At 38.1% G+C, this 27,493-nt stretch overlaps 1 protein-coding gene across 1 annotated transcript; it reads right to left on the reverse strand.

The window, feature by feature from the left end:
- Nucleotides 1-1,547: 1,547 nt before the first annotated feature.
- LOC145765045 (uncharacterized) lies at nucleotides 1,548-21,310 on the reverse strand. Its single transcript, XM_082576783.1, has 5 exons — nucleotides 21,083-21,310; nucleotides 18,276-18,622; nucleotides 17,037-17,149; nucleotides 16,171-16,234; nucleotides 1,548-3,462 (listed from the first exon to the last, which is right to left on the reverse strand). The coding sequence occupies exons 1-5, from the start codon at nucleotides 21,180-21,182 to the stop codon at nucleotides 3,334-3,336; spliced, it is 753 nt and encodes a 250-aa protein (XP_082432909.1). The 5' UTR covers nucleotides 21,183-21,310; the 3' UTR covers nucleotides 1,548-3,333.
- Nucleotides 21,311-27,493: the final 6,183 nt, after the last annotated feature.

Below are 27,493 nucleotides of genomic sequence, written 5' to 3' on the forward strand. Positions count from 1 at the left end.
TAGTTGCAACGTTCATCTGATAAAATTGAAAGTAAAAGTAAAAACAAACAGGATGGTTTATAGCTTCACTGACGTTTCGCGCACCATGACAATGCGCATCCTCAAAATAATATAAAACCTTGTGAAATTTATTTTGTATGTTATTCGCTCTGAGGATGCGCATTGTCATGGTGCGCGAAACGTCAGTGAAGCAATAAACCATCCTGTTTGTTGTTGCTTTTACTTTTAATTTCATCAGATGAACGTTGCAACTAGTGCTAGAAACGATAATTGTCCTGATGAACACCCAAAATTTTCAGAATTCAACTCGACTAAAAATAAATAAAAATTGGTTTAATCTTGAATCAGCTTAACTAGCCTATAGCCTGTTTAACCGTCACCTCATACGCAGGGAAGAATAGTTAAACACAGCTCTTTTTCATGAAAGATGCACAAAACGTAAAAAAAATTAAAATTGCTTCACAATTTCAGGTGTAACTACCGCTGACTTCTTCCACTGTGTAATGGACAACTGGCTATACATCTTCACTGCCCTCATGCGGTAAGACTCACCACTTCAAAGTGGATTAATTAAATGTGCGAGAGAATATTCCAGCAGTTAATGCCTTGTGTTTTTTATTTAAAAAGTAATTACTGTACTGGACTTTTCTGCTTTCTAAGAGTCGCTTTGTAAGTAGCCTAACTTTTCAGAAGCAAATATTGATTTCAACATCACAGACCAGGATGGCATCTAAAGTAGCAAACTTATCTCACAAGGCAGGCGCGAATCTAAGAGTTTTTTTCGGGGGGGGGGGGGGGGGGGCAGAAAATTTGAAAATCAATTAAAAAAAAAGAAAAAGCTAAACAGATATGAACAATGATACTACGACATATACGATATGCTAGAAAATAGACATTAAAACAACCATTTTCATCAATTGTGATGCCGAGGGACTAATATCAGCTGCTTAGAAGCATATCAAACCATTTGATGCGGAAACATACAATTTTTCACAAAATTTCGGGGGGCCCGGGCTCCTTGGGCCCCCCCCATAAATCCGCGCCTGTCACAAGGGTATATTGGCTGCATTGTCGTTTCAGATTCTTCACTTTCAACTGAAAGCCAGCTAAGTGGCCAAGTAGTTATGGGCTTATTGCTTTTATCTATCTCTAGTAGTGTTAGATTTGAGATCGATTCCAGGTCGGGTAAAACCGAAATAGCTGAAGATGAACATGAAAGTTGGCTTCCTTGAATTCTCATCGACTTAATCTAATTCTTCAATTAGCGGGCATAAGCCTGGATTCGAGAAAAGATTCAGTGTTTCGTGGCATCAAAATTAACACAAGTCAAATAAAACAAATGGGCCACAGCTTGTACGCAATGCCAAAAGGGTAAAATGTGGCGACATTCTCATCCAGAACCACAAAAGTTTGATCTTCCCAGTGACCACTTTCATAACATTTCAGTGAGAATTGTCGTCCGATTGCCAGAGTCTAACCATAATCGTTACTAGTTCAACCAAAGACTTTAAGTTTTCTCAATCAACCAGCCATTCAGCAGTTTTGCAGCGTACTTTGTTTGTAATTGCACAAAAAAATATCAACAAAGTCACAGAATACACAGTCGCAGAAGGAAACAGAATACTGCAAGAGATGAAGAATGTACGAGTTGGATTTAGTCATAACGATTGCATCAATGATACCAAAGGATGTTTACATTTTTGAAATATTTAGCTCTTATTATAGTTCTCACATAGCTCTTACTATCTAATTTCAACCGAGTTCTGTCTTTATGCAATGCCAATCTCGGGCAGCCCCCTGCCAGCATATTCCGGAGTAAAATCGATTTGGCTAAAAATTAGTTACAGCTGCTTTATGAGTGTAGTTGCTGGTCGAATTAGTGAAAGCAGGAACTTATTTTGTGATGTGAAGATTTATTTGTTACTGCGCAGAAACTTTTGAGCTGAGAGTATATTTGGGGGTCAATTGAAAAAAATGTAAATCCAACAACTAAAGCTTGCTTAAATTTCATCGGATTGTAAACTACATTAACTAGTGTTACAACACTTGCACATTTGAGAACTTGCTTTGAGAAATTGCACTTACACACTGGTTGAAATTATCTACAAGTTTAGGTGAATACAGAGTGAACTTTATATAAACAAAGTTTAGACTGCCTTTACAAATCAAATCCGATTTTGCTTGAGAAAAAAGTGAAAAATGGGCTTCACTCTTCATGATGTACTTTATTAAAATCAAATATGTTTTTAGATGCCCGTCTAGAAGTGTCGGATATTAATAATAAATAAATGGCTTTCTCAGCATGCAAGAAATGTCTTAAACTTTTTATAAATTTCTGTGTTTTCCCTTTTTGGGATGAAATCGATCTCGGCAATGCGAAAGGTAGGCAAACAATGTTTAGCAAAATATACACGATGACAAACGTTAAGTATTCGATTTTTAAACATTAACACGTGTCAACAACAATATGGTTCAGATAGATATCATTTTAAGTTTTACAATAAAACAAATGTTAAATTAAATATAAAACCTTTTTTGAAGACGATTTCTAGTAAATGTAATCTGAACTTTATTGACCAGAGCAGAAGCAAGACTCTATACAGTTACAATTTGAAAAACACAGATTTGCAAAACGCAAATACTGCCAAATAAGGCCTTTGGATAGATAACTTGGGCCCGATACTATTGAGGTCATCGAGCCTTAAACTAAGACAATTCTGTGAAAAACGCACAATATCAAAGGAATACGAAGTAATTTTTTCAAGTCACCCGACCCCTTGAAAAGGTTAGGGGCCCTAAAGTAATCTCGGCCCAGGATCAAAAAGTCCCCCCTGAACCCCCTACCAACGTTACTGCAGACCACATTGTGACCAACCTCAATCATTTGATTAAGAGGGATGTTCTCATTGAAGGGGAAAATATGCAAACAAATAGTTTGGGATCTATAAAATCGGCCCAATTAAATTGGTGGTCCAATTCATGTGGTCTGGTTTCAGGTTGTCGGGTTCCAGGCTTTCCGGTTCCACGTTATCCGGTTCCAGGTTGTCCGAATGATCGGAAGCGACTGTACATGAAGTAACGTAGTTTCAAGATATAAAATACCGCATCAAATACTATCTGGAACATTTGATCTAGCGACAAAAACAATTGGAACTATAAAGTGCGTGATTATCTGCGTTTGGATTTTGAATACTAAAGTTTCAATGCTTTTGTTGCTTCCGTTTCAACAAACTCTTCCTCTTTTTGCATCCGATAGAAAAGCAAAGTGTTTTGTTCGAAGTTAATTTTCTACGGAAACCTGCGAATGATGTCATCGACGACGCCTTCATGACGTTATCTGACGTGTTGTGGAATAGGTGACATCATAATTCCAGTCGATTCGTTGCTGCCTTTTCGATGCATTAATGAAGCAGAGTGAAAAGAAGCCAACGATTTCTCATCTTCAGAGCTATAATCTTTACCCTGGAAAATAAAATATTCAGGATGTTATAAACGATTCATGTAATGGACTTGATCCTGGATAATACAACCAATTTATCACCACAAGATCGGTTTAGCAAGATTGTCAGATATCGGTTCGAGAGAAAAGTGAAACAGATTGACGAAAACTCATTTTCACAAATTTGTGCAAAAAGACAACTCAGACACCCAAATCTGTCATTTTTACGTTGAATAAGCGTCTCGTCAATCCGTTTCACAATCGTCTGCAGACGTTGATTCAATGTAAATGAGAGATTTTGCTGTTTGGAAATTTATTTTTTAAAGCCTTGCTCTTGCTTGCAAACTTTTGCTCACCAGAATATACTAAGCCTAAAGCAGTTAAATTACGTAGGTGCTCAATGCTTATGCATATAGTTGGGAAAAGAGTAATTTATTTCTCGATCAAAATAGAAATATCCTTATAAAATTAAGCTTTGTTTTGTTTTTGTATTCTAAAAGGGAGAAACTCAGATATGATTCTAAAGGATAAAGCAAGTCAATGCATAGGCTAAGCTGTTATTGGTGAAAAGCGAGAAGAATTACCAAAAAGTGACATAACATTGCTCTCCTCCAGACAGAAAAATCTGTCATTTTCGCATTGATTCAACATCTGCAGACGTTGAATCCATGTAAAAATGGGGAATTTTGTTGCCTGGGGAATTGATTGCGGTACACATAAAACACACTTCAAATGATGATACTTTGAGTCAGATATCCCACCTAGAACAAGCCAATAAATCATAGCAAGAGTTGGAATGATATTTTCAGGCTGGCTCTTATCAAATCCAGTTGTTTGCACAGTACTTCACGATAACTGATCGTATAAAATGCCTACTTGACTTCCTTGAATGATATTTTGGTGGTTATTATTACCTTTTCAGCTAACTAAAGGCTTTTCTTTTTGTCACCTTAACATCCACAGACGTTGAGTCAATGTGAAATGGACAGATTTTGCGAGCCCTGTTTGTATTTAAATTTGACCAGTGCCAAATCAATGTAATGCGTATCAGTGTCGTTCAAATGTTTAAACTATGATACCACATTGTTTTGAAAGCCTTGCTGCGGCGCCTGTCGAGAAGCCGAAGCATTTATTACGGCATAAACAAACAAAAAGGGCGTACTGGAATCTCAGGGTTGAAGGACGCTTGTCATCAAGGTGAATTGACATGTCATTGCTAACTTATTTGATTTTTGATAAGGCACAACTTTTTTGTTTTAAGGAACAACCTACACGTCAGAGTGTTTACAAAATGATAACGTTCATTTGCATATAAACAAGCAACAATTAAAAGCATTTGCAAGTAAAGCATTAATGCAGTTTCCGTTATAGCCTGGCCTCCGTATACAGTACCCAGTCCTCATGTACAATGAAAAAAATAACTCAAACATACTAAAAATTGATGTTGTTTATTGCATGTTTCGTTGTTGCACAGATTAGTTGATCTTTTTTTTTTAAATCAAATGCTAACATCAATTCACTATTGCAGCGTTTGCTTGGACAAAAGAGGCCTTTAACCCCATAAAACTTAGCTCAATAAAATAGCGTTGCTCGCTAAGTGATAAAAGACACTTGCGTCCAATTAATTCTGATGTATCCCATGCATGGTACACACTATGAAAAAAAAACAAAAAAAAAAACGCAAACACACAGCACATTGAACTCTTCATACTGCAAATAATGCTTTTTTTTCTTCTCTGCAGCGACACTCTAATTGACTTGAGTTCGACAGGAGACGTAATCATGCAATAAACGTGGACCTACTCTCGCTCACATGTTGCAGAATCAAACAGAAAAATCCGTCATTTTTACATTGATTCAACGTCTGCAGACGTAAAATCAATGTAAAAATGAGGGACTTTGTTGTTTGGGCAGTTCTCAACAGTTTGTGAACAAACCCCAACAGGTTTGTCATTAACAGGGATAACGATTTTGGTTTCTTCGAGTGACGTAATTAAACTGAAGTGAGCTATCTGAGCGAGTCAAATATTTCTTATAATCACAAACAAACAATTACATGGAAAAAGTTTTTTAAAACACACATTTTGCAAGTCACAAAGGATTCTGGCATCAATACAATATAATGACAACATACAGTCCAGTAGTCAGTGGTGGATTTCCAGAAGATTAGCTTCCGGAGCGTTACTTTTTTACTTTCCTAATGCGCTAGGTGCCCTGGAAGAGATTCAGAATTATGCCCTTATAAGGTTTTGAAACAACACACTTGATGTTCGTGTGTAAAACGTTGCTGAAGTAAGTATCATAATCTATAGGTCAACGGTGGGTAAACTGCGGCTCGGCAACACAAATTTTGTGGCTCTTGTATTGAATATTACAAAAAAATTAAGATTATACTTTATAAATGTTATCTCTTGCTGTCAACTAAGCAGTGGCGTACCTAGGGTAGGCTATGACACTATGGCAGGCATGGCTCGAGCCATGGGCGTCACATTGATAGGGGCGCAAAAATCGGTTGGTAAAAATTAAAATTTGTGACACTTTATTCAAAATCTAATTTGCACCCAATACAATACAAAGATCAAAAAGGAGTCTCTCTTTTGCTGTAGCCATTGTTAAACAATAGAATTGTGATGTTGCAAATTTACAGGAGCTAAAGCCATGCATTGCATTCCTTGTAAACCCATTCATCATCATCATCATTTTACTTTTCGTCATTAACGCGTCCGGGACAAAAAAGACACTAAATACAAACATCGATATAGACCTACCAGCACGATAATGAATGGGAAAAGGTGGCAAATCTTTGAAAGGTTTAAAACTTGCCTGAATGGAAAACGTGCCTGAATACTCATGTAGTAGGCTATATCTCAGTAGCCTAGTTAGCACGGCCACAAAACTCAAAAAACAAATGTTAGCAAAAAAATTCAATGCTTTTCCCAAAAACATGTGTTTCTCGGCAGTTGAGAATAGCAAGACCTCTGCGATAGACACGTGTTTCGCTTATGAGGCTGGGCTCATCTAAATGTTTTTGGGAAAAGTCTTGATGGCTATTGTGGAGGCTACAACGGTATGGTTAGCGAAACACAATGCTCGCTGTTCTATAGTGAGTATAGTCAAGTAGTGCTGACGCCAGGAAAATCGCTCCTTCTCAACAATCCATTTAACGTTAATGTATAGTCAGGGCTGTCCAATTTGCCAACCTTTCGCCATTAACATGTCCAGAACTAAGAAAACAAATCAATAGCTTTTTTTCTCTAAAGTCTGAACCTATGACTTAATGTATGACCTATGACTACTTAACCTATGACCTATGACTTAATTAGGTTCAGACTTTAGGGAAAAAAAGCTATTGATTTGTTTTCTTAGTGATATGCTTTCTGTATTAGGTAGATCGCCCATTTGAGGAAGTGTCATAGTACCAGATCACCTTTTCCAGTTAGTTCTTCCCACTTTTGATCATGTCCAGAACTGACTGACATGCAAGAAGATGTGGTTCTAATAAAATTCAGTCAGTGCCACTCCACCATTGAGTTCTATCACAGGTTCCAGAGAATAAGTATCCAGAACTCAAAAATACCAGTGTATACGAATCATTTCTGTTTTATCTACGACTTATTGTTGTGAATTTTATTCTCTGTAGCCTAATGAACTTTGTAAAATCAAAACATCGTGCAACCTTGACAAATGAACACTTGGAAGAATTAATTCGTACAGCATTAACAACTTATCGTCCAAATATTCAGAGATTAGCGAGTCAAGTACAAAACTGATATGGATAAGCAATCATCGTGTTTTTATTGCTGATATGTTATTTTGTGTCGATTTTGCGGCTCGCTGGTGTTTATGGTTTATCCGCAAGCGGTTCTTTCTTTGAACAACTGTGCCCACCCCTGCTATAGATGATATGACGTTGTTCAATGCAAATATTCGTATTTTAGTGAAACCATAACACAACACGTTCCACAATTTTCAAGACATTCAAATTTTCTCAGTGGAGGACTGACCAATGACCATTCATATAAAGAGTAAACTTGAAACAGTTACAGTGTGTAGAGAAACACGGTCAGATGTCAGTATGAGGTTCATTTGTGAAAATCCGCGCTCACACTCGCTGGATTAAATTGGAATGGATTTTAGGGACGTTATCAAGTTTTGAAGACTCTGGGATCTTTTTTTCATAGTTATATATTCACGAAGTTCCCTCACAGCTTCGCGTTCATCTAAGCGCAATCTCTTTGCCACTTCAATGATTTTGTTTTCTCCGTATGTCATTACTGTGTCCTCTGGCCAAGTAGTTGAATGAAGTACTTTGCAGGCGTTAATAAATGTCGAGTCTGCTGAATTCAACAAGCGATCTTGGATGGAATTTCCTAAGTGATGATAGAAGGTGCGGGGATTGATTGGCGGGCTATTTCTGCAATTGATACCACGACTGCTCAGACATACAAGGCTACTCTGAATAGGACAAGGCATACTAAGAGTGGTGCTAAGCAGCGGGAAACAGTCAGTAATAAAATTGGAAAAATACAGGAAAAACTAGTTGTGACGTAATAAGTTGGCTCAATAAAATATCAAGAGTAAACGTCAGGGTGTGGCGCTGGGACAGTCAAGCTGCCTCAAGGTTGCACAATAACCGATCAAATGAATGATACAAATTACAAACACCATCTTAACGTTACTCTGAACAAGGCAAACCATAATAAAAGCTTAAAATAAAAACAGTATAAAATATTTGAGCTTCCGGAACGCCGTTCCGGACAAGTCAACTTTTTGATCGAGCTTCCGGAGCGGCGCTCCGGACCGTTCCGGCTGAAATCCAGCCCTGTCAGTAGTCTTCAATAATTTTGATTGGATAGACCTCAACATCTTTTACAACTGACTTCTCGATGACATCGAAAGCACTCTCCCACCAAAGAGTAGATATAACTTGGATTTCTCACGTTTAACCACGGCAGGAGGCACGCGAATGGATTCTCAACTTAGCTAACAGAAAAATGTTATTTTGTGTTGTTTTTCATCTAATTTTGTGACTAAAGGTAAAGGTGGTCCCATACTTGATTCAAGTGTTGAGAGAGAGAGATGTTTGTTTATTTGCCTTTCTAATACGAGTCTAGAAAAAGAAACACAATTACATACAAATCAAAATATAGCAATAGAAAGGTCTGGCAGCACCAGGTCTATGTTGGGTATGAGAAGATAAGGTTCTCATTGTACTAAGCCTTCGGCACTAAGGAGAGTAGGGTGACCAGTTCCTTTCTCTCGGCCGCCTTTCCTTCAGCAATTATGCCTACCCAATTTATTATGCCCTAGGTAGAGGTGAGCGGTGTTTTCAATAACCAGCTGAAGCCAGAGTCGAACCTGGTTTGCATAATTGGAAAGCCAACACCTTTTCCGTTGCGCCATTTTGTAACTACTTGGTCATAAAAAGCAGATGTACCAAGCACGGTCAATCCGTCATTGCAGCGATGTTAAATCAATACTTGGGAAGAAAATATAATATTTATCGATGCCTGGCTCAGGCAAGGCAATTGAACAAGAAGAAGCATAAGGTGTACGTAAATCATCATTTCATTACTCTAAACTTTTGTTGATTTGTCTAATTGTCGAACTGTCATGCGCTTTCAAAAGCCATATTGTCTACAATGCATTGGAAATATAAATCACTTGAAACACAAACAACTCAATTATCAAAAGATACTGGCAATACCAACAGCCAGAGAGAGTTTTACCAGTGACCAGTTATAATTTCGTTAGAATTGTGAAAAGTTTCCATTTGAAAAATAAACTCCAGCAGCAAATAACAGCAACAAATGCACCTGACATAAAAACAAAACTGCTTTTAAACATAAGTTGGAAGGAAATTTAGACTCCATAGAAGAACAGTCTGAGACAAGTTCTGATATGTCCAGAGTCATATTGTTCCATCATAAACAAGAGAACTGCTGTTTGAACAGGAAGCATATCTCGTATATGGCAACATAGTGCAAATAAATGAGACATATATCGATCAGTCTGCTATAACGACACAGCGTTGCCACCAATTGGCTCGGCATTACACATTAGTTCACACAAACCAAACCTTGGTTACGATACTACATCAAAACACCACAACAACATGTGATTCTTTATAGCTGTTTCAACAACATATCTGAAGATCAAACACCCAGACATTTGATTTCACAAATCTTTGTCGTTAACAGATGAAAGAATATTCACCGATTTTTTTCGATTCTATTGACATCGGGCTTCCAAAATGATACTGCAATTGTTTGTTTGAACCTTTATCCTTGGACTGAGAAAGCCTTTGATAAGTTATTCCTGGCAGTTTCGCGCACTTGTAGAAGTTTTGAACCACTGACGCAGATTCATCACTGAGTTGGACAGGGTGAAGTTTTTGATTGTTGAGATGTTGTCGTCTAAGAATTATTTCATCCACCAGGTGCCGCTGAATGGAAAGCTGGCATGAAACGCGTTGCTCAAGAGCACACTAGTGCCGACTGATCTTGAGCTGGGTGCTTAACCACTGAGCCAAACGGGCTTTGTTTATTGTGCTCTATTCGCCGTGTCAATCATTTTATGTTCGTGCGTTGTCGATGCTAAAAAAACAGTTCCTCACAGTTTGCTTCCAGTGACATAGTGACAAATCAACTCCAAGGCAGAAAATACACCAATTCTTCTTTATTGAGTGTATCCAGTGCTTAGTTGCTATATCACTGTAGGCTACTGATGAGATTTAGAAGATCGATACACAGTCTCTGTCTGCAGTTATTATTCTAATAAAGGATTCAGATGGATCGTTAAAATAAACAGATTTTGGTTTGTTTCATGCTTAGCCATCCAAAAACCATGTCAGCAAACAATGGGCAAGAATACGAACAACAAAGCAAACAAAACATGTTTTACAATGCTCAATGCACGTAACCTGGGTCCAACAAACCGTCCTGGGAGCCAAGCATTCTTAGCATAGACTGCTTCATAGAGGTTATGATTAGAAATAACAATCTTATTATACCACAAGCTACAACTTGTGGTATAATGAGAGACAAGCGACAAATTAATAAACAGATAATTGTTCAGCTGAAAACTCCAAGTTTTAAAATATACGTGATTTTGTAAATAGAACAGTGCATTTTTGTGTTTGTACTATATAAATTGGGTGGGGTGGCAGAGAGGATAAGACGTTGGCTTTCCAATCATGCAATCCTGGTTCGACTCCCGGCTTCAGCTGGTTGTTGAAAACACCGCTCACCTCTACCCAGGGTGTAATAAATTGGGTGGGCGTAGTTGCTGCAGGAAAGGCGGCCGAGAGAAAGGAACTGGCTACCCTACTCTCGTTAGTGCTGATGGGCGATGGCTAAGTATAATGAGAACCTTATCTTCTCATCCCCCGATGCTTGGATTCAAGTATACGCAGGCCCGTAGCCAGACATTTTCAAGGGGGGGTTCCCAAATCCAAAAATATGGACCTTTTGATAACACTTCCTTCTTTGCCTGTCCTCAAGCAAGCAATCAAAACATAGGAAGTGGCAGTACATAATATTTAAACCAACAAACAAAACAAACTTCAAATTGTCAACATTACAAAAACAAAATAAATAAATAGACTACGAACAATTTTCACATTAACAATAGCACATCTACAGGGACGCCGGAAGCGGGGGCAGAGGGGACGGGTGCCCTTTTAAGGTCATGTAAACTACTGCACACTTTGCAATATAACAATTTTTGCTATTCGCTTTTAGCCTAAATTGTCTACGATATGCGAGCTTCTAAACCAGGAAACCGCAAATAGTGGGTCGCGACCCACATTTGGATTGCGAGATTATCCACGGTGGGTCGCAAAAGGGTTTAACCTTACTATAAATATAACTTGTATGTCAAAAATAAATACAATCATATACTCTTTGACGCACTGAGTTTCGTCTTTCGACCTAAAACATCGGGAAGCTGATCGTGAGCTACATGCTCAGAACAATGGAAAACCTCTGTCCTTCTGCCCTGAACCAAAATATCTTAGGGTGACACTAGACAGATCGCTCACATACGACCACCATTTAGTGTCACTGCGCAAGAAACTGACATCCGCACTGGGCTACTCAAGCGCCTGGCAGGCTCCAGCTGGGGGGCGAGGGCTGACACTTTTCAGCCTTTTTCCTTGTCTACTCTTCAGCAGAGTAGGCTACTGTGCACCTGTTTGGTGCCGCAGTGCTCACTGCCATAAACATCGCCACAACCATAAACAGCGCCTTGCGCACAATGACCGGATGCCTGCGTCCCACGCCATTGGACAATCTCCCCATTCTAGCTGGCATCCAACCTGCTGAGCTTCGTCGTGAAGAAGCGACTCTGTCTCTCAGTCGACGGGCACCGAAGCCTAACCACCTTCTTCACCACAAGATCTCTGCTCTCCCAAACGAGCACCTCCGGCGACTGAAATCAAGACACCCATTCGTGCCAGCCGCTCAACTTCTGATTAACGAAGCTGATGAACAAAACATCTCTGCGGCTACTTAGGCAGACCATCTATTGAATTCTGAACGGAAGTCAAGTAGCCTATTACCAGACTCCATTCGTTCATTTCCTACGCCGACACATGCTCCATAGGCCTGACACTACAAAGACAGGCATGGGTGCGCCTCAACAGTCTTCGTACGGGCGTCGGGTTTTTCTGCTCAACCATGCACCAATGGTGAATGGCCTCTTCCTCCTCCTGTGAATGTGGTGCCGAGGAACAGACCGCAGACCACATCATCAATGACTGTAGAACGGAGTGGAAGGTCTGCGCGTCTTGAATGATGAAACCAAAGACTGGCTGCTCTCTAGCAGCCTTCCAGTGTAGTCCTGAAACATCGTGAATCTGGGGTGGTAAAAAGGTAGATCCTCGGTCCCAGAGGCTTACATGATGACGACCACAGTTAGGAGGTCCACTCGCTTATTAAGCCCAATTTGGTCCATTCCTGAATTATTGAAAGTATAGGAGTGGTAGAAAATCCCCCCCGCTCAATAAGCCCAAAATTGTCCTGTCACGATGTGGGCTTAATAACCGGGGACGACCGTATTGAAATTGATATTATATTGCAAAAGATTTTGCGCAAAAATTATATGCATCTGAAACCTTTGGGCCGCGAAGATTTCGAACGATTGTCTTTTGGGTCGCACCAACAAGTATTTGCGGACCCCTGTTCTAAACAAGCAACAATATATTAACATGTTCATTCAGAACTATCTGGAAGGTTTCAGCTGATCATAGGTAGCTGATCCTGTGATCGTATGTACACTACACCTTCTCCAAAATGTGGACCTTTTCGGCTCAAGGGGGGGTTCCCGGGAACCCCGAGAACCCCCCCTGGCTACGGGCCTGAGTATACGACTCACCTTTACTATATAAATACCAGTAGCATGCAAACATGTTTTTGACTATTTGGCAGGCTGAAAAGTTGGTATTGTAAACATTGCTTGAAAGTTAGGCCGTAAAAAAAAAAAAACTTTACAAGCCCGTCCTTCCAAAATTAGATAAACGATCTATATTTAGCCACAACGGTGTATGCATAACATGTTCTTTGTGGGCTGTCGCTACGACTACTGTGATGCTGGCTTGGACACGTAAAACATCGTAAATCAGGTTCTGTCCTGGACTTCATTTCAATGACATTTGTTGCTGGTTAGAATTCAATCAACTTTTGTTGTTTTGATGTAGAAGAGACGTTAAATCGGATTAAAAACTGATTAAACTTGCTGAATAGAACGTTGGGCCACTAAACCCTGGCAACGACCAATAAACTCGAAACAAGTAAATTTGCCAAACATTTCTCATCAGTTTTTCGTAATTGTACGTAATTTAATGTTTTTTTTTATCGTCGGTAAAATGAGTTTTTGCAACCCAGAGGTTGTTTGCCTTTATAGCGTTTACAGCTCCCTTGTTCAATCAAATTTTTGCGACTTCAAATCAATAAAATTGAATAATTTTTCTTTATGAAGAAGCTAACACGAAGCAAAAGTTATAGGCCAGGAAAAGCTTGTTTAGAAATTTTTCCCATGGTTGTGCTGGCTGCTACCTCTACAAAAGCAATGTCAACACAGATGAAGGGATTTACAATTAGTTGTATACAAACCTGTAAATCGAGTTAATTGGACATAGAAAATATCCTTAGCTAACAAACTATTTCTTTGTTTAGACGTCTGTACACGTTAAATCAATGTAAAAAAGAATTGATTTCCTAGCTCGATTGTAGGTAGCCCAAGTAGTTTCATGTAGTGTACGCCCAAAAGACAAATGTCAATACGAAAAGCGAACATGCTCAAGTTGTGTATATTGATGGATAATAATTTCAACAAATTAACTTTAAAACAATTTCAAATCACTATATTAATAAATTAAGAACACAGTCGTAAATACGTCAAAAGTCTTTCTCCTTAACACGAAAGAACAATATTTATTCTTTTGCAACAAGCTGTTTACAAATATTGTAAATATAGTCTTGGACACTGGCTTGCAACCCACCTTAATCTTAATAGTAGGCTAACTAAACTGTTGAACTTCATAAAAAACAAGTGACAACATGATTGGTACGATATGCAGCTTCGGTCACAGCCCAGGGCTGCTAAATTGGCTTTATATGCCAAAGTTGACAGTTTTTCTAAGTTTTAGATCTGGCAACACTGCCACAGCCAGCATACTCGTATTGACAGTACGTTCCCTAAATTAATAATTTAATTAAAATAGCCTACAGATCACTGTTTAGAATATGCAAATTTGAATACTGAAAAGTTTTGATGTTCATTAAGATTGTTCATCGTTTCTAGCTTTAGCTGCAACGTTCATCTGATGAATGCGAAAGTAATAGCAGAAAAACACAAGTTCTTTATTGCTTCACTCACGTTTCGCACTCCATGACAATGCGTATCTTCAGAGCGAATAACACACTACATAACCTTTACGAAGTTATATACTGCAGAGCGGTTATACTGGAGAATTTAATTTTTCGAAAATTTCATTCAACCAAAACAACAAAAAACTTAAAATTTGTGGGATTTGTTTTCATAACTTCCACTTTCTGCCTTAGATCTCCTTAAAGATTAAATGGAAATTTGAGCTATTTACTTCATTCGTATTGGAAAAGCTTGAACACCTTAATCTTGCTGCATTGTTATAAGTTATTATTTTTTTTACAGTGACACGAATAGAGACAGATTAAAAGTGTTGTAGTTGTGAAATAGTTTATCACTTGTGCTTTCAGGCACCTTAGGTAATGTTGAGCCTTAGATTCTTGCACAATGCACAAATTTTAGAAAATTGATTTTAAAAATAGACTTCAAATTGTACTATTTTTTCAATAAAAACTTTGTTTTTTCAGAAATACCCGACAATGCAATAGACTATTTGATATCAGTTTCTTTGTTTTCCCACGAGGACATTTGAAAAACCAGCAAAGTGTACAGGACGGAAAAAAACTGATGCAAACTTAGAAAACTTAAGGTCCAGAAACCAAAAAAAACAAACGTTGCATTTGCGTATATTTGTTACTGGCTTTTAATTTACGTTTTAGAAAAAAGTGTTGTTTCCTTTGATAGTGATTTACAGTGGTAAAGCACAACCGATTGTTTCCTGCGGCTTTCAGGAGAAATTTCTGAATTCAGAGGTTGAAATATAAGTAGGCTACGTACATAGCCCATCAGAAGATAAGTCTGTTTTAAATTCTGACAATGTATTAAAGACCTTTGTACCACGTGGGTTAACAAAAGGTTGTGTTTTTGCTACATTTTCTTGTGGTTTTACTAAAAAAACTTTATCACAACTAAAACAACAATCTATTGTGTTGTGTCTGTAGCCTAAAAATTGATCTTGTAAAGAAGTACACGAAACACAAACATGGAGTAGGCCTATGTGTTTTAGGAATATTTACTATTATGAACATTTTAGAAACATATTAACGCTGCAATCGCAAATAATCATTTTAAAGTTTGGTGCTTGATAACATAAGCACCCGTGGCTCAGTGGTTGGTAGACCTGGGTTCGATTCCAGGTCGGGTCATACCAAAGATTTTTAAAAGGGTACCGTTTGTGTTCTTTCTTTCATAACGCAGTGAGGATAAATCGGGTAATCATCTGGTGACATACCACCCTCTTCCAATCTGCCTTGAGCCAGCATGGAAGCAGTAGCCTACAGCTCATAAAATCACATGGAACCCTGTCAAGTAACCCATGTTGATGCGCAATCTGCTGCAAGCGGAGATAGCGAATGATTACTACAAATGAACCAAATCAACAAAACGAGTAAACAGCAATTCCTGCTTTGAATCACAGTATTTAAGTTAATTTGGCAACGAAATGACATCAAAACGGCTTACGGCACCCTGCAAACAACCAAATAATTTGGCGGCACCCACAGTCAAACCAAAAAGTTTCCGCATTAAATAAAAATAATTTTGAAAAAAGTTTTTGAAAAAACAAAACTTAGCTACAGCTCCGTATCATATCATGTACAATTTAATGAAGTTCGTTTCAAACAAAGTCAGTGCAAAATTTGCGCTGAGTTTTAGCGCGAATCCTTTTAATGTTTGGGGGGGGGGGGCATATTTGATAATGCTACTCTAATAACTTGCGGCATCCTTGCGAAACGTAAATGGCACCCCGGTTGAAAACCACTGCAGTGTGTTGCATTTGCTTCGATATCTAAAACCTGAATGTCACCATTAAAAAACACTTTTGTAATGAAGATCAGCCTACTCACTTGAGCTACTTTCTCGTCCAGCAGTTTGAAGAAATCTTTTTGACTTTCTGTGAGGGTCAAACGACTGAAAAGAACAAAAGTTTGCTTTTCTATCTTTCTTATCTGATGATGCACAGTTTACTTTCGAAGCATTGTAGGAATTATGAGTCGTCTCTCTCATATTCCCATCAATTTTTTATTTTCTTATTTTGATCAAAATACTGTTTTGTTCTTCCACACATAAACCAACCCAAAGATTTACAATCTGAATAGTTGTATTTTAAAGTGACATTTCGCATGCTTACTTTCAAAATTTTAAACGACCCACATTCTACTGTATTCTTCAGCGTATTATTACTCATAACAGCTTGATTATAACGGAAGTCTACCAAATAAATTACTTACGCAGTTATAACAATTAGTCTCTAATTGAGGCTTCATAAATTAGCCTTAACGAAATCATGTAAGAAATTTAATGGGGCCCCTCCAACTTAATAAATGAGTCAATGTGGTGAAGGTACAACTAGAAACATCTTGTACGAGGTACTCTTCCATCTAAGAAGACACGTCGTTTCAACGTTGATTTACAGTTTGGAGATAAAGCATTACACAGCTAGCATAGTCAGCTGACACTGAGAATGCGAACTCACTTTATAGTTTATTTCTGATGAGATTGGAGTTTGTGTTTAAGGACCTAATTACAAATACAGCGAAAATAAAAAATGATATTCTTGTTACTGCATTAAAAAACAAAGCAAGTCCCAATAAACTTGCACAGCTCTTGTGGGCTAGGTTTAGTCGTACAACGGAAAAAACAAGAGATGTTTCATGTATTAACCTTTTTTTAATAAACAACTTCAAAACAACAGTTTTTCAAGGCTGGATACCTGTGTCTTGGACCGAACAAAGAAGATTTTGTCTTCAATTCTTCAAAACCGGAATTTAGAAGAGGATTGGATTTGACTAAGGAGCGGGGAATGCAGGTGACGCTTGTGACTTTCTGGGAGGAGGATGAGTTTTATGAGAAGAAGCAACACAAATTTAAGATTCTCGGCAGCCGATTTTAGCAAGAATTGGCGAATTGCAATTGCTCGCTGTACTAGTGAGTACTCAGCCTTGCGCTTATAGCAAGGAACAACGCCCCCTTTTTCACAATGTCCTCCCCTGGCACTTGCTGATTTTGCTGGCTCTTTTCTTTCTTTCTTTCCGCAAGGATAAGAGTTAAACTGACTGGTGAAGCTGGTGGTCGTATACCATTGTCACATGAATTAGTGGTGCAATACTTGCACAAGAACGTAAAGCAGTACTCGGTTGCGCCTTTATAGGCCTACGGCTGCATTGACACTGTCTGCTTTGTAAAGCGCAATACAAAAAAAGAGCCAAGCCTCAGCGTGTCCTAGAGGGCTCGGGAATACAGTTGGATGACGTGGGTTCGATTCCTACTCAAAAAAAGAGCCCAGCCCCATGGGTAAAACATGGTGTCTATCGCTGTCAATTCTTGCTACAATCGACTGTCGAAAAACATAATATAGTGCATTTGATTGGATGGTCTAAATGCCTAGCGTGGAAGCTACACCGTTATGGTTGGCGAATTGCAAATGCTCGATGTACTAGTAAGTGCTCAGAACTGTGATGATAGCCAGTAAGAACGCTCCTTTTTTTACAATACAAAATGAAGTTTATGAAAAGCTAGTTTTAATTTGTCAATTTCTTTTGTTGTGTCACAAAGTACAGCATCAGATAGGAATAGTTTGAACTTTTCAACGTGTTTACTTTCACTCAGTTCTTTTTTAGGATAAGACAAATTCATTCTCACAAACTATTTTAACATTAGAATTTTGATATGTATGATGTACTTCATCTATTCTATTTTGTAAATTAGCCCCCTTACCGGATAAAATTTAAACATTAGCAGTAAATTTACTTCAAGATTAGAATCATGTAGAATGTTGAACGGAAAATGAAACTTAAAAAAGCTCTCGCAAACGCTTACGCAAAGAATCGAACCAATAAGTAAACACAATGCAAAAGATTCGAGACAATTGGGTGGACATTCAATTCTAAATGAACCTTATATGAATGTTTGAATGCAAATTTTGTAAAAAAAAAAAAGAGTAGTTTCTTACCCCAACATCTCCGTCGCTTCTCCGTCTCTGGCTTAAAATCTTTTTAGAATTCCTAACTTCATCTTGTGGTGGAGTGAGCGTTATGTCATTTGGGGGGAGGACCTCTTCAACTTGGTGGGGGAGGGGTACTTCAAGGGTGCCGTCGTTTTTCGACCTCGCTGAAGGGCCACGGATAATAGTTGCCGTAGCAACGGGCGTGTCTTCTCGATTAGCGGAACCGTTTCTGCTCAAGTCGATGGATTTTGATCGATGAGGAGAGAGAATGTTTGAAGCGCGGTCACTTTCAATACTTCCGCCAGAAATTGAGGAGTCGTATGATTTTGCAAGTGACGATCGCTTGTCTGAATCTGGAAGCATATGTTTTGTGAAACAAATCTCAGAAAATAAAAACATAAGAAATAAAACTGGTTTTTGTAAGATCAAGAACGAAAAGTGAACTTGGAAACAAAAAACTTGAAATACAAAGTTAAAAAATTTTGGCCTGGAGTATAATAGATCTTTAAAACTAAGGGAAATAGAAATTTAATCTGACGTTATAGACCTGCATAATGTGTAAAAGTGCTGCCTCATGGCAATTTGAAATAGAGGGACAGAAAATGAAATGCTCGAGCGATCTAAAACAGTGAATATAAGCATCCAAAGATTGTAACATCAAAAGCTTGGCTTACAATGTTGGGGTAAACCACTCAGACAACAAAATCTGTGATTTTTACATTGGTTCAAAATCTGCAGATGTTTATAGACGGTCTTTGCTGTTTCGGCATAGACATCAAGTCTCAAAACTAGGGCGACAACAAAGTTTTTTGTTTATTCAGGTCAATAACTGAGGATTGTAGTTTTAGGTAAAATAGACAGAAAAGTGTGAAAGTTGATTTTCAAAAGATTTAATTCTGGAAGACTGCATTTGTAATACCAGTAGCAGCATTTTTAAAACCTATACACACATACAAATACAAATGGGTCAGGGCAGCAACAAAGCATTAAAGTGACTGCACAACCGGTTGCTTTTGTAAACGTTAATCATTGAAATGCTGCTTAAACTTCACAGGAAGGCACTGGTATTTAGAACAAAGGCCACGAGAAAATTAAAGCCAATTGATCATGTAGATGGCATACAAAATGTTTTGGTCTACTGATGGCCTTGTGACAAATTTGGCTAATAATGTCGATAACCACTTTGAAAAATCATTTTCATCATTGAAAAATCATTTCTCGCCTTCGTTTGCAATGGAAGACTGGCCGATAGGCCTGTCTTGCATGAGTGGGCTATTAGAATCTGACAACTGGAAAAACCAGAAAGGTTATTTCTGAGTTAATTTTCAAAAATAATTATTTTTACACATAAGCTAAGTTATTCTTTTTATAAAAAATAATAAGTTACATTTTCATGTCAATCATTTCGCAACAAAAATTAGTTTTTTTAGTAGTTCAAATGAGTATTATTTTGTAGTGACAGCTTTTTCTTTGTACTGTACGCCCCTAATCTTTGTTTTGGACTACACAAAACTTACCAAATTTCTCAACTCAATAACTTACTTCGGTCCCAAGCACGTTTTAACGTTCGCGTTTTGTCGCTTTTACCTTTTTCTCGACCTTTGCTATGTTGACGTGAATTGTTTTTGATATGATGGTCAGAAATAAAAAACAACTGAACTGAACTGACGACCCTTATTGCCCTAAATATAAGGTACATTCCATTCTAAGGCACTCTAAATTTGTGCCAAACTGGGTAAAGAAAAGCAAAGCAATCAAACTGTAATCAAAACTTTTTAACAATTCTCTTTGTGTTTGCAAGTAGATTTTGTTGTCAATAACTGTATGTGTATACATAGCAAACATAATAATTCATTCGCGAAAAATACCAAACAGACAATTTCAGTTGACATGCCCTTTGATGTTTATTAACTTGTGTAGTTACAAACTTTCAATTTAATAAAAGAAAAAAACAAGCAACTGTGATGGTTATTCCTCGTCTTTATTCCTTTTCATTCCATTTCGCTATCCGTAGCCTTCCCTTTCACTTGTTTCACATTTTCCTTATTTTTGATTGTAATTCATAAACATGGGCACTTAGAAAATTCAAATAAATTCATCACTAATGTTGAAGCGTCATTAATATTGTTTCTAGCACTAGTTGCAACGGTCATCTGATAAAAGTGAAAGTAAAAGCTACAATAAAAAAGTTGACATGTTGTTTCACTGACGTTTCGCTCGCCATGATAATGCCGGTGCTAGAAACGATAATTGTCCTGATGAACACCCAAACTTTTCAGTAATCAATAATATTGTTCTTAATGAGCATTTATTTTTGCTGGACTACAAAGGCGTTTGTCCTGCAATGTTTGGCAAATCATCCCACACACAATTGGAAATGATCTAACAGTTCTAGTTTAGCTGCAAGGTTAAAACGACATCGGTCCAATACAAATTGTCCCACAGCAATTTATCGTTTAACTGGTCTCTAAGTGGTGGGATGGCGCAACGGATAAGGCGTTGGCTTTCCAATCATGCAATCCTGGTTCTACTCCCGGCTTCAGCTGGTTGTAGAAAAACACCGCTCACCTCTACCCAGGGTGTAATAAAGTGGGTGGGCGTAGTTGCTAAAGGCGGCCGAGAAAAAGAAACTGGCCACCCTACTATGAGAACCTTATCTTCTCATTCCCCAAAGCTCAGTATCTGAGTATGAGACCTTTACCTACCCTTACCAAGTGGATACACTTTTTGCAATTCTAACAATACTTACCGGGAGACCAAGTCTGTTGTTGGAATAAAAACATTTGTTTTAATTTTTTTTATAAAGCACCTACCTGGGACTACCAAGCTTGACACTTCTTGTTCTTCGTCTATGCTAGCGGGTGCTTTTGGTTCCACCACCTTTACTGGTTCAGACGAGAAATTACATCCCATTATGGAAATATTGCCTGTAGACTTGGTAAGTTAAAAGCAAACTAAGCAAAGCACTAGTTTTCTATGTTTTAAGAAATACCTTCAATAGTAGGTATGCTGTCTTCAAAGCAAGCCTACCATGCTTGAAAATTAATTTACTTCTGAAAACTGTATAGTCAATAGTAAATACGTTCATTCCAAGTAAGAAAATGTTGTTTTAAACTTCTGAAAATTACACAAACGTTTAAAATTATTGCCAAATATTAAAAGATTACGAGACTCTCGTGTGAGTTTTCACCAAAATATACTTCATCCTATCATTCCGTTAGCAAAACTTTAGCCTACGGTACTCATTTTTTTAAAACGTGATTGAAAAAAAAATAATAAAAATGATTAGTTCACACGTTTTATTTAACGAAGTTCGTTTTCAACTAGCGTAGCCTAACTTTCTCCTTCCATGCCATGCTCTTATGCGGCCACTGTCAAACCATTCAATGTCGTTTTGCTCTGAGCGATTAATCTTTTTGTACGAGATTTTTTTACAACTGCTTTTTTTCCAAAACGCAAAACGAATCACAACTTTGTCGTAACAATGTAACAAGCGTTTTATCATCCACGCAGAAGTCAACGTTTAATTACATTAAATCTACGTCTAGCTAAATATCATCTCAAAGGATTGTTCTAAAATCCACTCTTAAAATCAGTTTCCACACCCAGACAGCAAAATTCGTTATTTTATTGATTTAACGTCTGCGGACGTTAAATCAATGCAATAATGGCGGATTTTACTGTCTGGGGATGTTGAGTCAAATAACAAAGGACTGACTCTCGCTAGAAAGCTTCAATAAAATCCCCACATGTTCCAGCGCTCAAAAACAAAAAGCTGTAATTCAATTCATCAGTTCAGTAATCTCCATGCTATCGGTTCTAAGTGCCTAGGTTCGATTATTATCCAAAGATTTCGAAATTGTGCACAACAGTAATTGTGGAGAAAACAGATCTTGGATAGGTTGGGTCGTTGAGAGGGTAACATCAATAAGATCTACGTCCCCTAATCAAGAAACTTCTTTGAAAACCGCACCGTATCCTGCGAATGCGATGTGGTTTCGTAAAGTTTTCAGGCCCTCTGGAAAGGGTGCGGCCCCTTAAAATCACCCTGGCCCTGATATACAAGTAGGATACCTCTTTGACCTTACTGTTAACGCGACTGTGGATAGAACAAGCAGAAAGTCGCAAGTGCTGTTGTAGATCTACAACTTGTAAATCTTAGCATTTAAACCCATCGAATCCGAGCATGTAGTTTCCCAGCTCTTTTTGATAATAATCATGCTTTTGTTTGCGCCCATTGCGATAACATACAGTACACTGCGATCACAGATGCGATACAACAGACGACAGGAAGTAGCGAAGCGACATATAGTCTTTGAGTCAGCTGCTGGTTTGCTTTCATATGAGTCAGATTTGCTTTCAAAAGAGCACCAATAAGCTTGAACTAGAATTACTAGATGGTCGTGACAGTTTGATCTAAGATTTGAACCGCCAATCTCCGCTGTAAAGCTTGAGTCGGCTACGATGGTGTGCATATAAAAGGATAGGTATGCTATTGATTTAAGCTGCTTTTGTGGGTCAATGATAAACTTTCATAAACAAATATATGCACTGAAGCATCTGGAGCAAGTTCGCTTGATGCATGGCTATTGGGAAAAAATTGTATAAAAGAGAAATTGTTTATGACAAAACTTGACATTAAAAAATAAGAAAATTTTGCATCGAAATAACATTAAGCTTCGTTGCAAAATATCGCCAATTTGGACAAAATGTTGCTTTGTCGTGATAAAATTTCTAAAATTTTTTCAATGTTGTGATGTAATTAGTGGCTTGTTAACCAAACCAGTTCTTGGTTAACCTGGAACTTTTACATATTTGTAATTGGAACTTTTGTCAGAATCTTACACTTACCACAGTAGCTTATTACGATTATAATGGTATGATTACAATATTACAATTACAGACATTGTGATTGCAGTCTTTCGATTACAGGCATTATGATTGCTCAGGAATTTGATTTCTTAAACTTAATTTTGACCAAAAACATGTGAATCCAACACTAAAATAGGCCACGTCGTGATTTCATGTTTGTGTTAAATGTAAAAAAATCACTCCAACAGTTAAATTAGTAACTTACACAAGCAATCCCCATCTAATCGGACAACATTTGGGCTAAGCTGATATACTTAGGCCGGTGGCAACGAAAAGCTTTTTCAAAAAAGGGTTTTGGAACATTGATAAAGAGAGTTTAGAGAAGTTATTTGTAGCGAGCAAAAGGTTTTATTGCAAGCATCAACTTGATGATACCTTTGGTAAACAAACATGCATTCAGCTGTTTGTTTCGTTATAAGAAGTCATCTAAAAAGCGTAATTTCCGGCGTCTCTGTGGCGCAATCGGTTAGCGCGTTCGGCTGTTAACCGAAAGGTTGGTGGTTCAAGCCCACCCAGGGACGAAATTTTTACGGCACGAAAATTTATAGACGTATAGCAAAACATTACAACAATGATAATAATTTATTTCACACCAGTTGGGTGCAAAATAGCGTTAGCGAAACGTCGCCGTAACTGGCGATTTTCAGCCATTTCTCGCAGTTCTTCCTGGCTCTGCTTGGAGATCAAACCTTCGCCAGAATGTTTCTCCTGGTCTTCCTTGATTTCTTTTGCCTTTGACCAGTTTTGATCATAAGAGAGTTTCATTATAAACTGAGTTTATGGGACGTTTGCTGACTTGTTAAAGCAGGGGGTTTCTCCTTCAGCACCATATGAACAAGTCATTGTGAATAGGCTATGTTACATGAATTTTTGAAAATTATTCTTCATGATCGTGTGTGAAATGTGTTGATTGTATTTTGAAGTTGCACGATTTTACTAAATCCGTGTAAGAGTTGATTTGTAGAACAGAACTTAAATATGGTGAGAAGAAGGTTTATCATTGATCGAAGCTATCGGATATCTTACGTATTGTCGGACTCTCTGAAGCTTGTAAGAATAAAGTTCGTTAACCTAAAATTATTTCACGTTGGTTAGTTAAAATTGACCTTATTTTTTCACTTTTATATCTTCTATCTATACAGTTAACTCCACCACATTTAGGTTAGCTGTATGCTGACGACAAGCTCCCGAAGATAGTCAGACAAAACGTGTTGCAGCTTCGAGCTATGGCAAATCTTCTCCTCGCCAAATCTGAATCAACTTCAAGATTGTCTGCTATTGTCTTTATGGCAGTGGTTCCCAACCTTTTTGTTGTCACGGACCCCTTTAGATAAATTATTAATTCTGCGGACCCCTACCTAAATTTTGCCTGAAACTCAATTAACATACTATTGACTATTGTAATAATTATGCCACTCAACTACTGTTCTGTGTCATATTGCATTGCCGCTATGACTCCTGCGAAAAATATCAGATTAAACACTTGCTCAAATAAGAAAATGAATGAATTGTTCAAGAAATGTCAGCAGTATTTGAATATCAAGGTGACCCAAAGTGCCATGCCGAAACTTTTTCAACATACGCAAATTTAATGAGAGGGCTGGTGTTGCCTTTCCTGAACTAAACGACTGAACTGTGGTTGAGTTTTTGACAATGCAACAGCCATGTCCTCTTCAACGTCCAGGCGATTTCGATGTTTAGTTTTTATTGTAACAAGATCTGAGAATCCTGCCTCGCAAAGGTAAGTGGTTATGAATGGTAACAAAACAATAATCGCCTGCTTTGTCAAGAATGGGTAGGTTTGCAGTTGTGAGCCCCAAAATTCTTCCACAGTTTTTGAATGAAACTCAATGCATAATAACTCTTTTGATCTCAAATCAATTAGGTCATCTTTACTGAGATCGTCATCGCTAATACTGTTCAAGTCAAAAAGAAAAGGATTTTGAATCCATGTTTCAACTCCGTTCGGCAAGTGTTCTAAATTAAAATAACGTTGAAATGAGATTTGCAGGGTTTCCAAGTGTGCGCAAATTTTTTCTTTCATAGAGATCAAAAGAGTACATTCTCTTTGAGTTTCATCCATCAAGATAAGATCTTCTAACCTTGGAAAGTTAGCGTAATTACCTGCTTCCAATCTGCGTTTCCAAACCGGCAACTTGGCTAAAAACGTTCAGCTGCATCACTTATTGTCACACCTGGTCCTTGAATGTCACGATTAACATTGTTAATATGACCGAAAATATCGGCTAAGTAGGCCATGCCGTATAGAAAACTTTTACTCTCAAACAATTTTGAGAGGGGGACTTCCTTTTGCTTTCAAAAGAGTTGATAGCTCATTTTTTAGCTGCTGCAGTCGTTTTAAAACTTTTCTAGATAACCAACGTACCTCAGAATGATACAAAAGTACTTCGTAATCTGACCCTACTTTTTGACAGAGCGCTTTAAAAGTACAGTGGTTTACAGCTCTGCTTTTGATGAAATTAACGACTTTCACGCAATTTGTCAGAATTTCTTTGAGACTAGCTGGTAAAGTTTTTACTGCTAAGGCGCAGGCTACCTGTGCAACAAGCAATGGGTAACAACTACATGAGGAGCTTCGTTTTTTACTAAAACAGCAAATCCGGATTTGTTCCCAAGCATAGCTGGTGCTCCATCCGTGCATATAGAACAAAGGTTTTTTTTCCAAATTCATCAAGGTAATCACGGACCCCCAAATGCTTTCTCACGGACCCCAATTTTTTCATCGACCCGCAACCCCAGGTTGGGAACCACTGCTTTATGGTGAGGCAGAAGCAAGCCCTTCGGCTACTCGATGAAAAAAGAGTTAGATTTGTCGTTCGCCTCGCTCAGTTCGTTAAGCTCTCGACTTCATGAAGAACGAAACGGCAAGATCAAGCGGCGCTGGTTCGATTCTGGAGGTGTGCGCTTGAGCAACGCATTTCATTCTACTCTTCTTTCAGCGGCACCAAATGGGCGGGATAATTTACAGGCAACAACAAGCAGTAACTTCACTCTGTCAATTTTGGTGATCGGGCCTGAGTCAGTGGTTCAAAGCCTCTGCAAGTTGCCTATGCGAAACTGTCAGAAACAACCTATCAGAGGCTTTCTCAGTCCAAACAACACTTTACACAAACTATCAATTGATCAGGATTGATTGAACTTTAGGGCTGTCGGGAGGCCATCCACCTCTGGTTGTTGATGTTTGGTGCTACACTGGCACGCAATCGGGGGGCAGCTCAATTCTGCTGTCATCACATTCTGCAGTCACACAAATATTTGTTTTTGTAAGGTATTTTCTCTTCACTGTCTAAGTTTTTGAAGTTCACGTGTTTACGAGTGGCAATATATTGCTTTCTCCTGGCGATTGATCAACCGCAATTGATTAACCGGAAAGTTTCTTGGTTTGAGACAATATAAAAAAAACACCTTTATTTTGGAAAAATTTTTGGTGATTTCATATGCCCTTCAAAACACGGTGGCTCCAAGTTTATTGTGACGTAACAATTTATTGAAATCATCGCCCCTTGGGATTGCCTACAGAAACAACATTCCATGATTTCATCGAAAATATTGTTTTCGATTTGTTGATTTTATTGTAACTTGCGAATTTCAAAACATGTAAAAATTTATCTTAAATAAGCGCACTTGTGCCTGAAATATGATCAGACAATTTGTAGCTATATGTGGGCAAGAGTTCTGTTCAATTGTGAACTTGGTTCGTGATAGCGCTTTTATCAACCAGTTCGGACTTATTTAGTAAGTCGAGATTTGTAGAATTCGGACAAGCAGCTGGAGATTGCTTCATCTGATTTGTAATTGCATTGGAATCCTGTGTAAAGAATTTCAGACAGTAGCTGTTGCCGAAATTCACGGCTTACTTGGCAAAAATTGAAAAAGACTTTTCTTGCCACTGTTCCTGTTCTGGTCATTCGGAATTGTGGTTTGAAAGACTGTTGACAAAAACGTCAAGTATCATTGTAATTTCGCTCCAATTCAATAAACCATTTCCATCTATATTCGACAACAGTCGGATTGCCTTTGCGGTTGAGCCTAGTGATATAGGATAATATCACCAGTAGCGCACCCAGCATGGGGCTAAGGGGGCTCAAGCCCCCCCCAAACCCGCCACAAAAAATGAAGTTTTTGTATGTTCACCATTTAACCCTATCTGTAGTGACACCGGCTTTATGAGGACGCCCCACTCTAGTAGTAAAATATTTTACAGAAGGAAATGTGCTAGAAATGTGAAATTTCTTGACTTTTAGTTTTTGTTCTTTGCAAATTTTCTAAACCTACACTGGTCATTTTTCTGCATTCTTGCCCTTCACAATATAAGCATTTCGTCTCAGGTG

This window comes from Aplidium turbinatum, chromosome 2 (assembly GCF_918807975.1).
Source record: "Aplidium turbinatum chromosome 2, kaAplTurb1.1, whole genome shotgun sequence".
In the NCBI taxonomy this organism is placed as follows: domain Eukaryota; kingdom Metazoa; phylum Chordata; class Ascidiacea; order Aplousobranchia; family Polyclinidae; genus Aplidium; species Aplidium turbinatum.

Coding starts and splice junctions, on each gene's coding strand:
- LOC145765045 (XM_082576783.1), bottom strand. CDS start 21,182: ATGGGATGTAATTTCTCGTCTGAACCAGTAAAGGTGGTGGAACCAAAA. Junction 16,235..17,036: donor TTGTTCGGTCCAAGACACAG/GTATCCAGCCTT, acceptor TGTTCTTTTCAG/TCGTTTGACCCTCACAGAAA. Junction 3,463..16,170: donor TGGACGAGAAAGTAGCTCAA/GTGAGTAGGCTG, acceptor TTTATTTTCCAG/GGTAAAGATTATAGCTCTGA.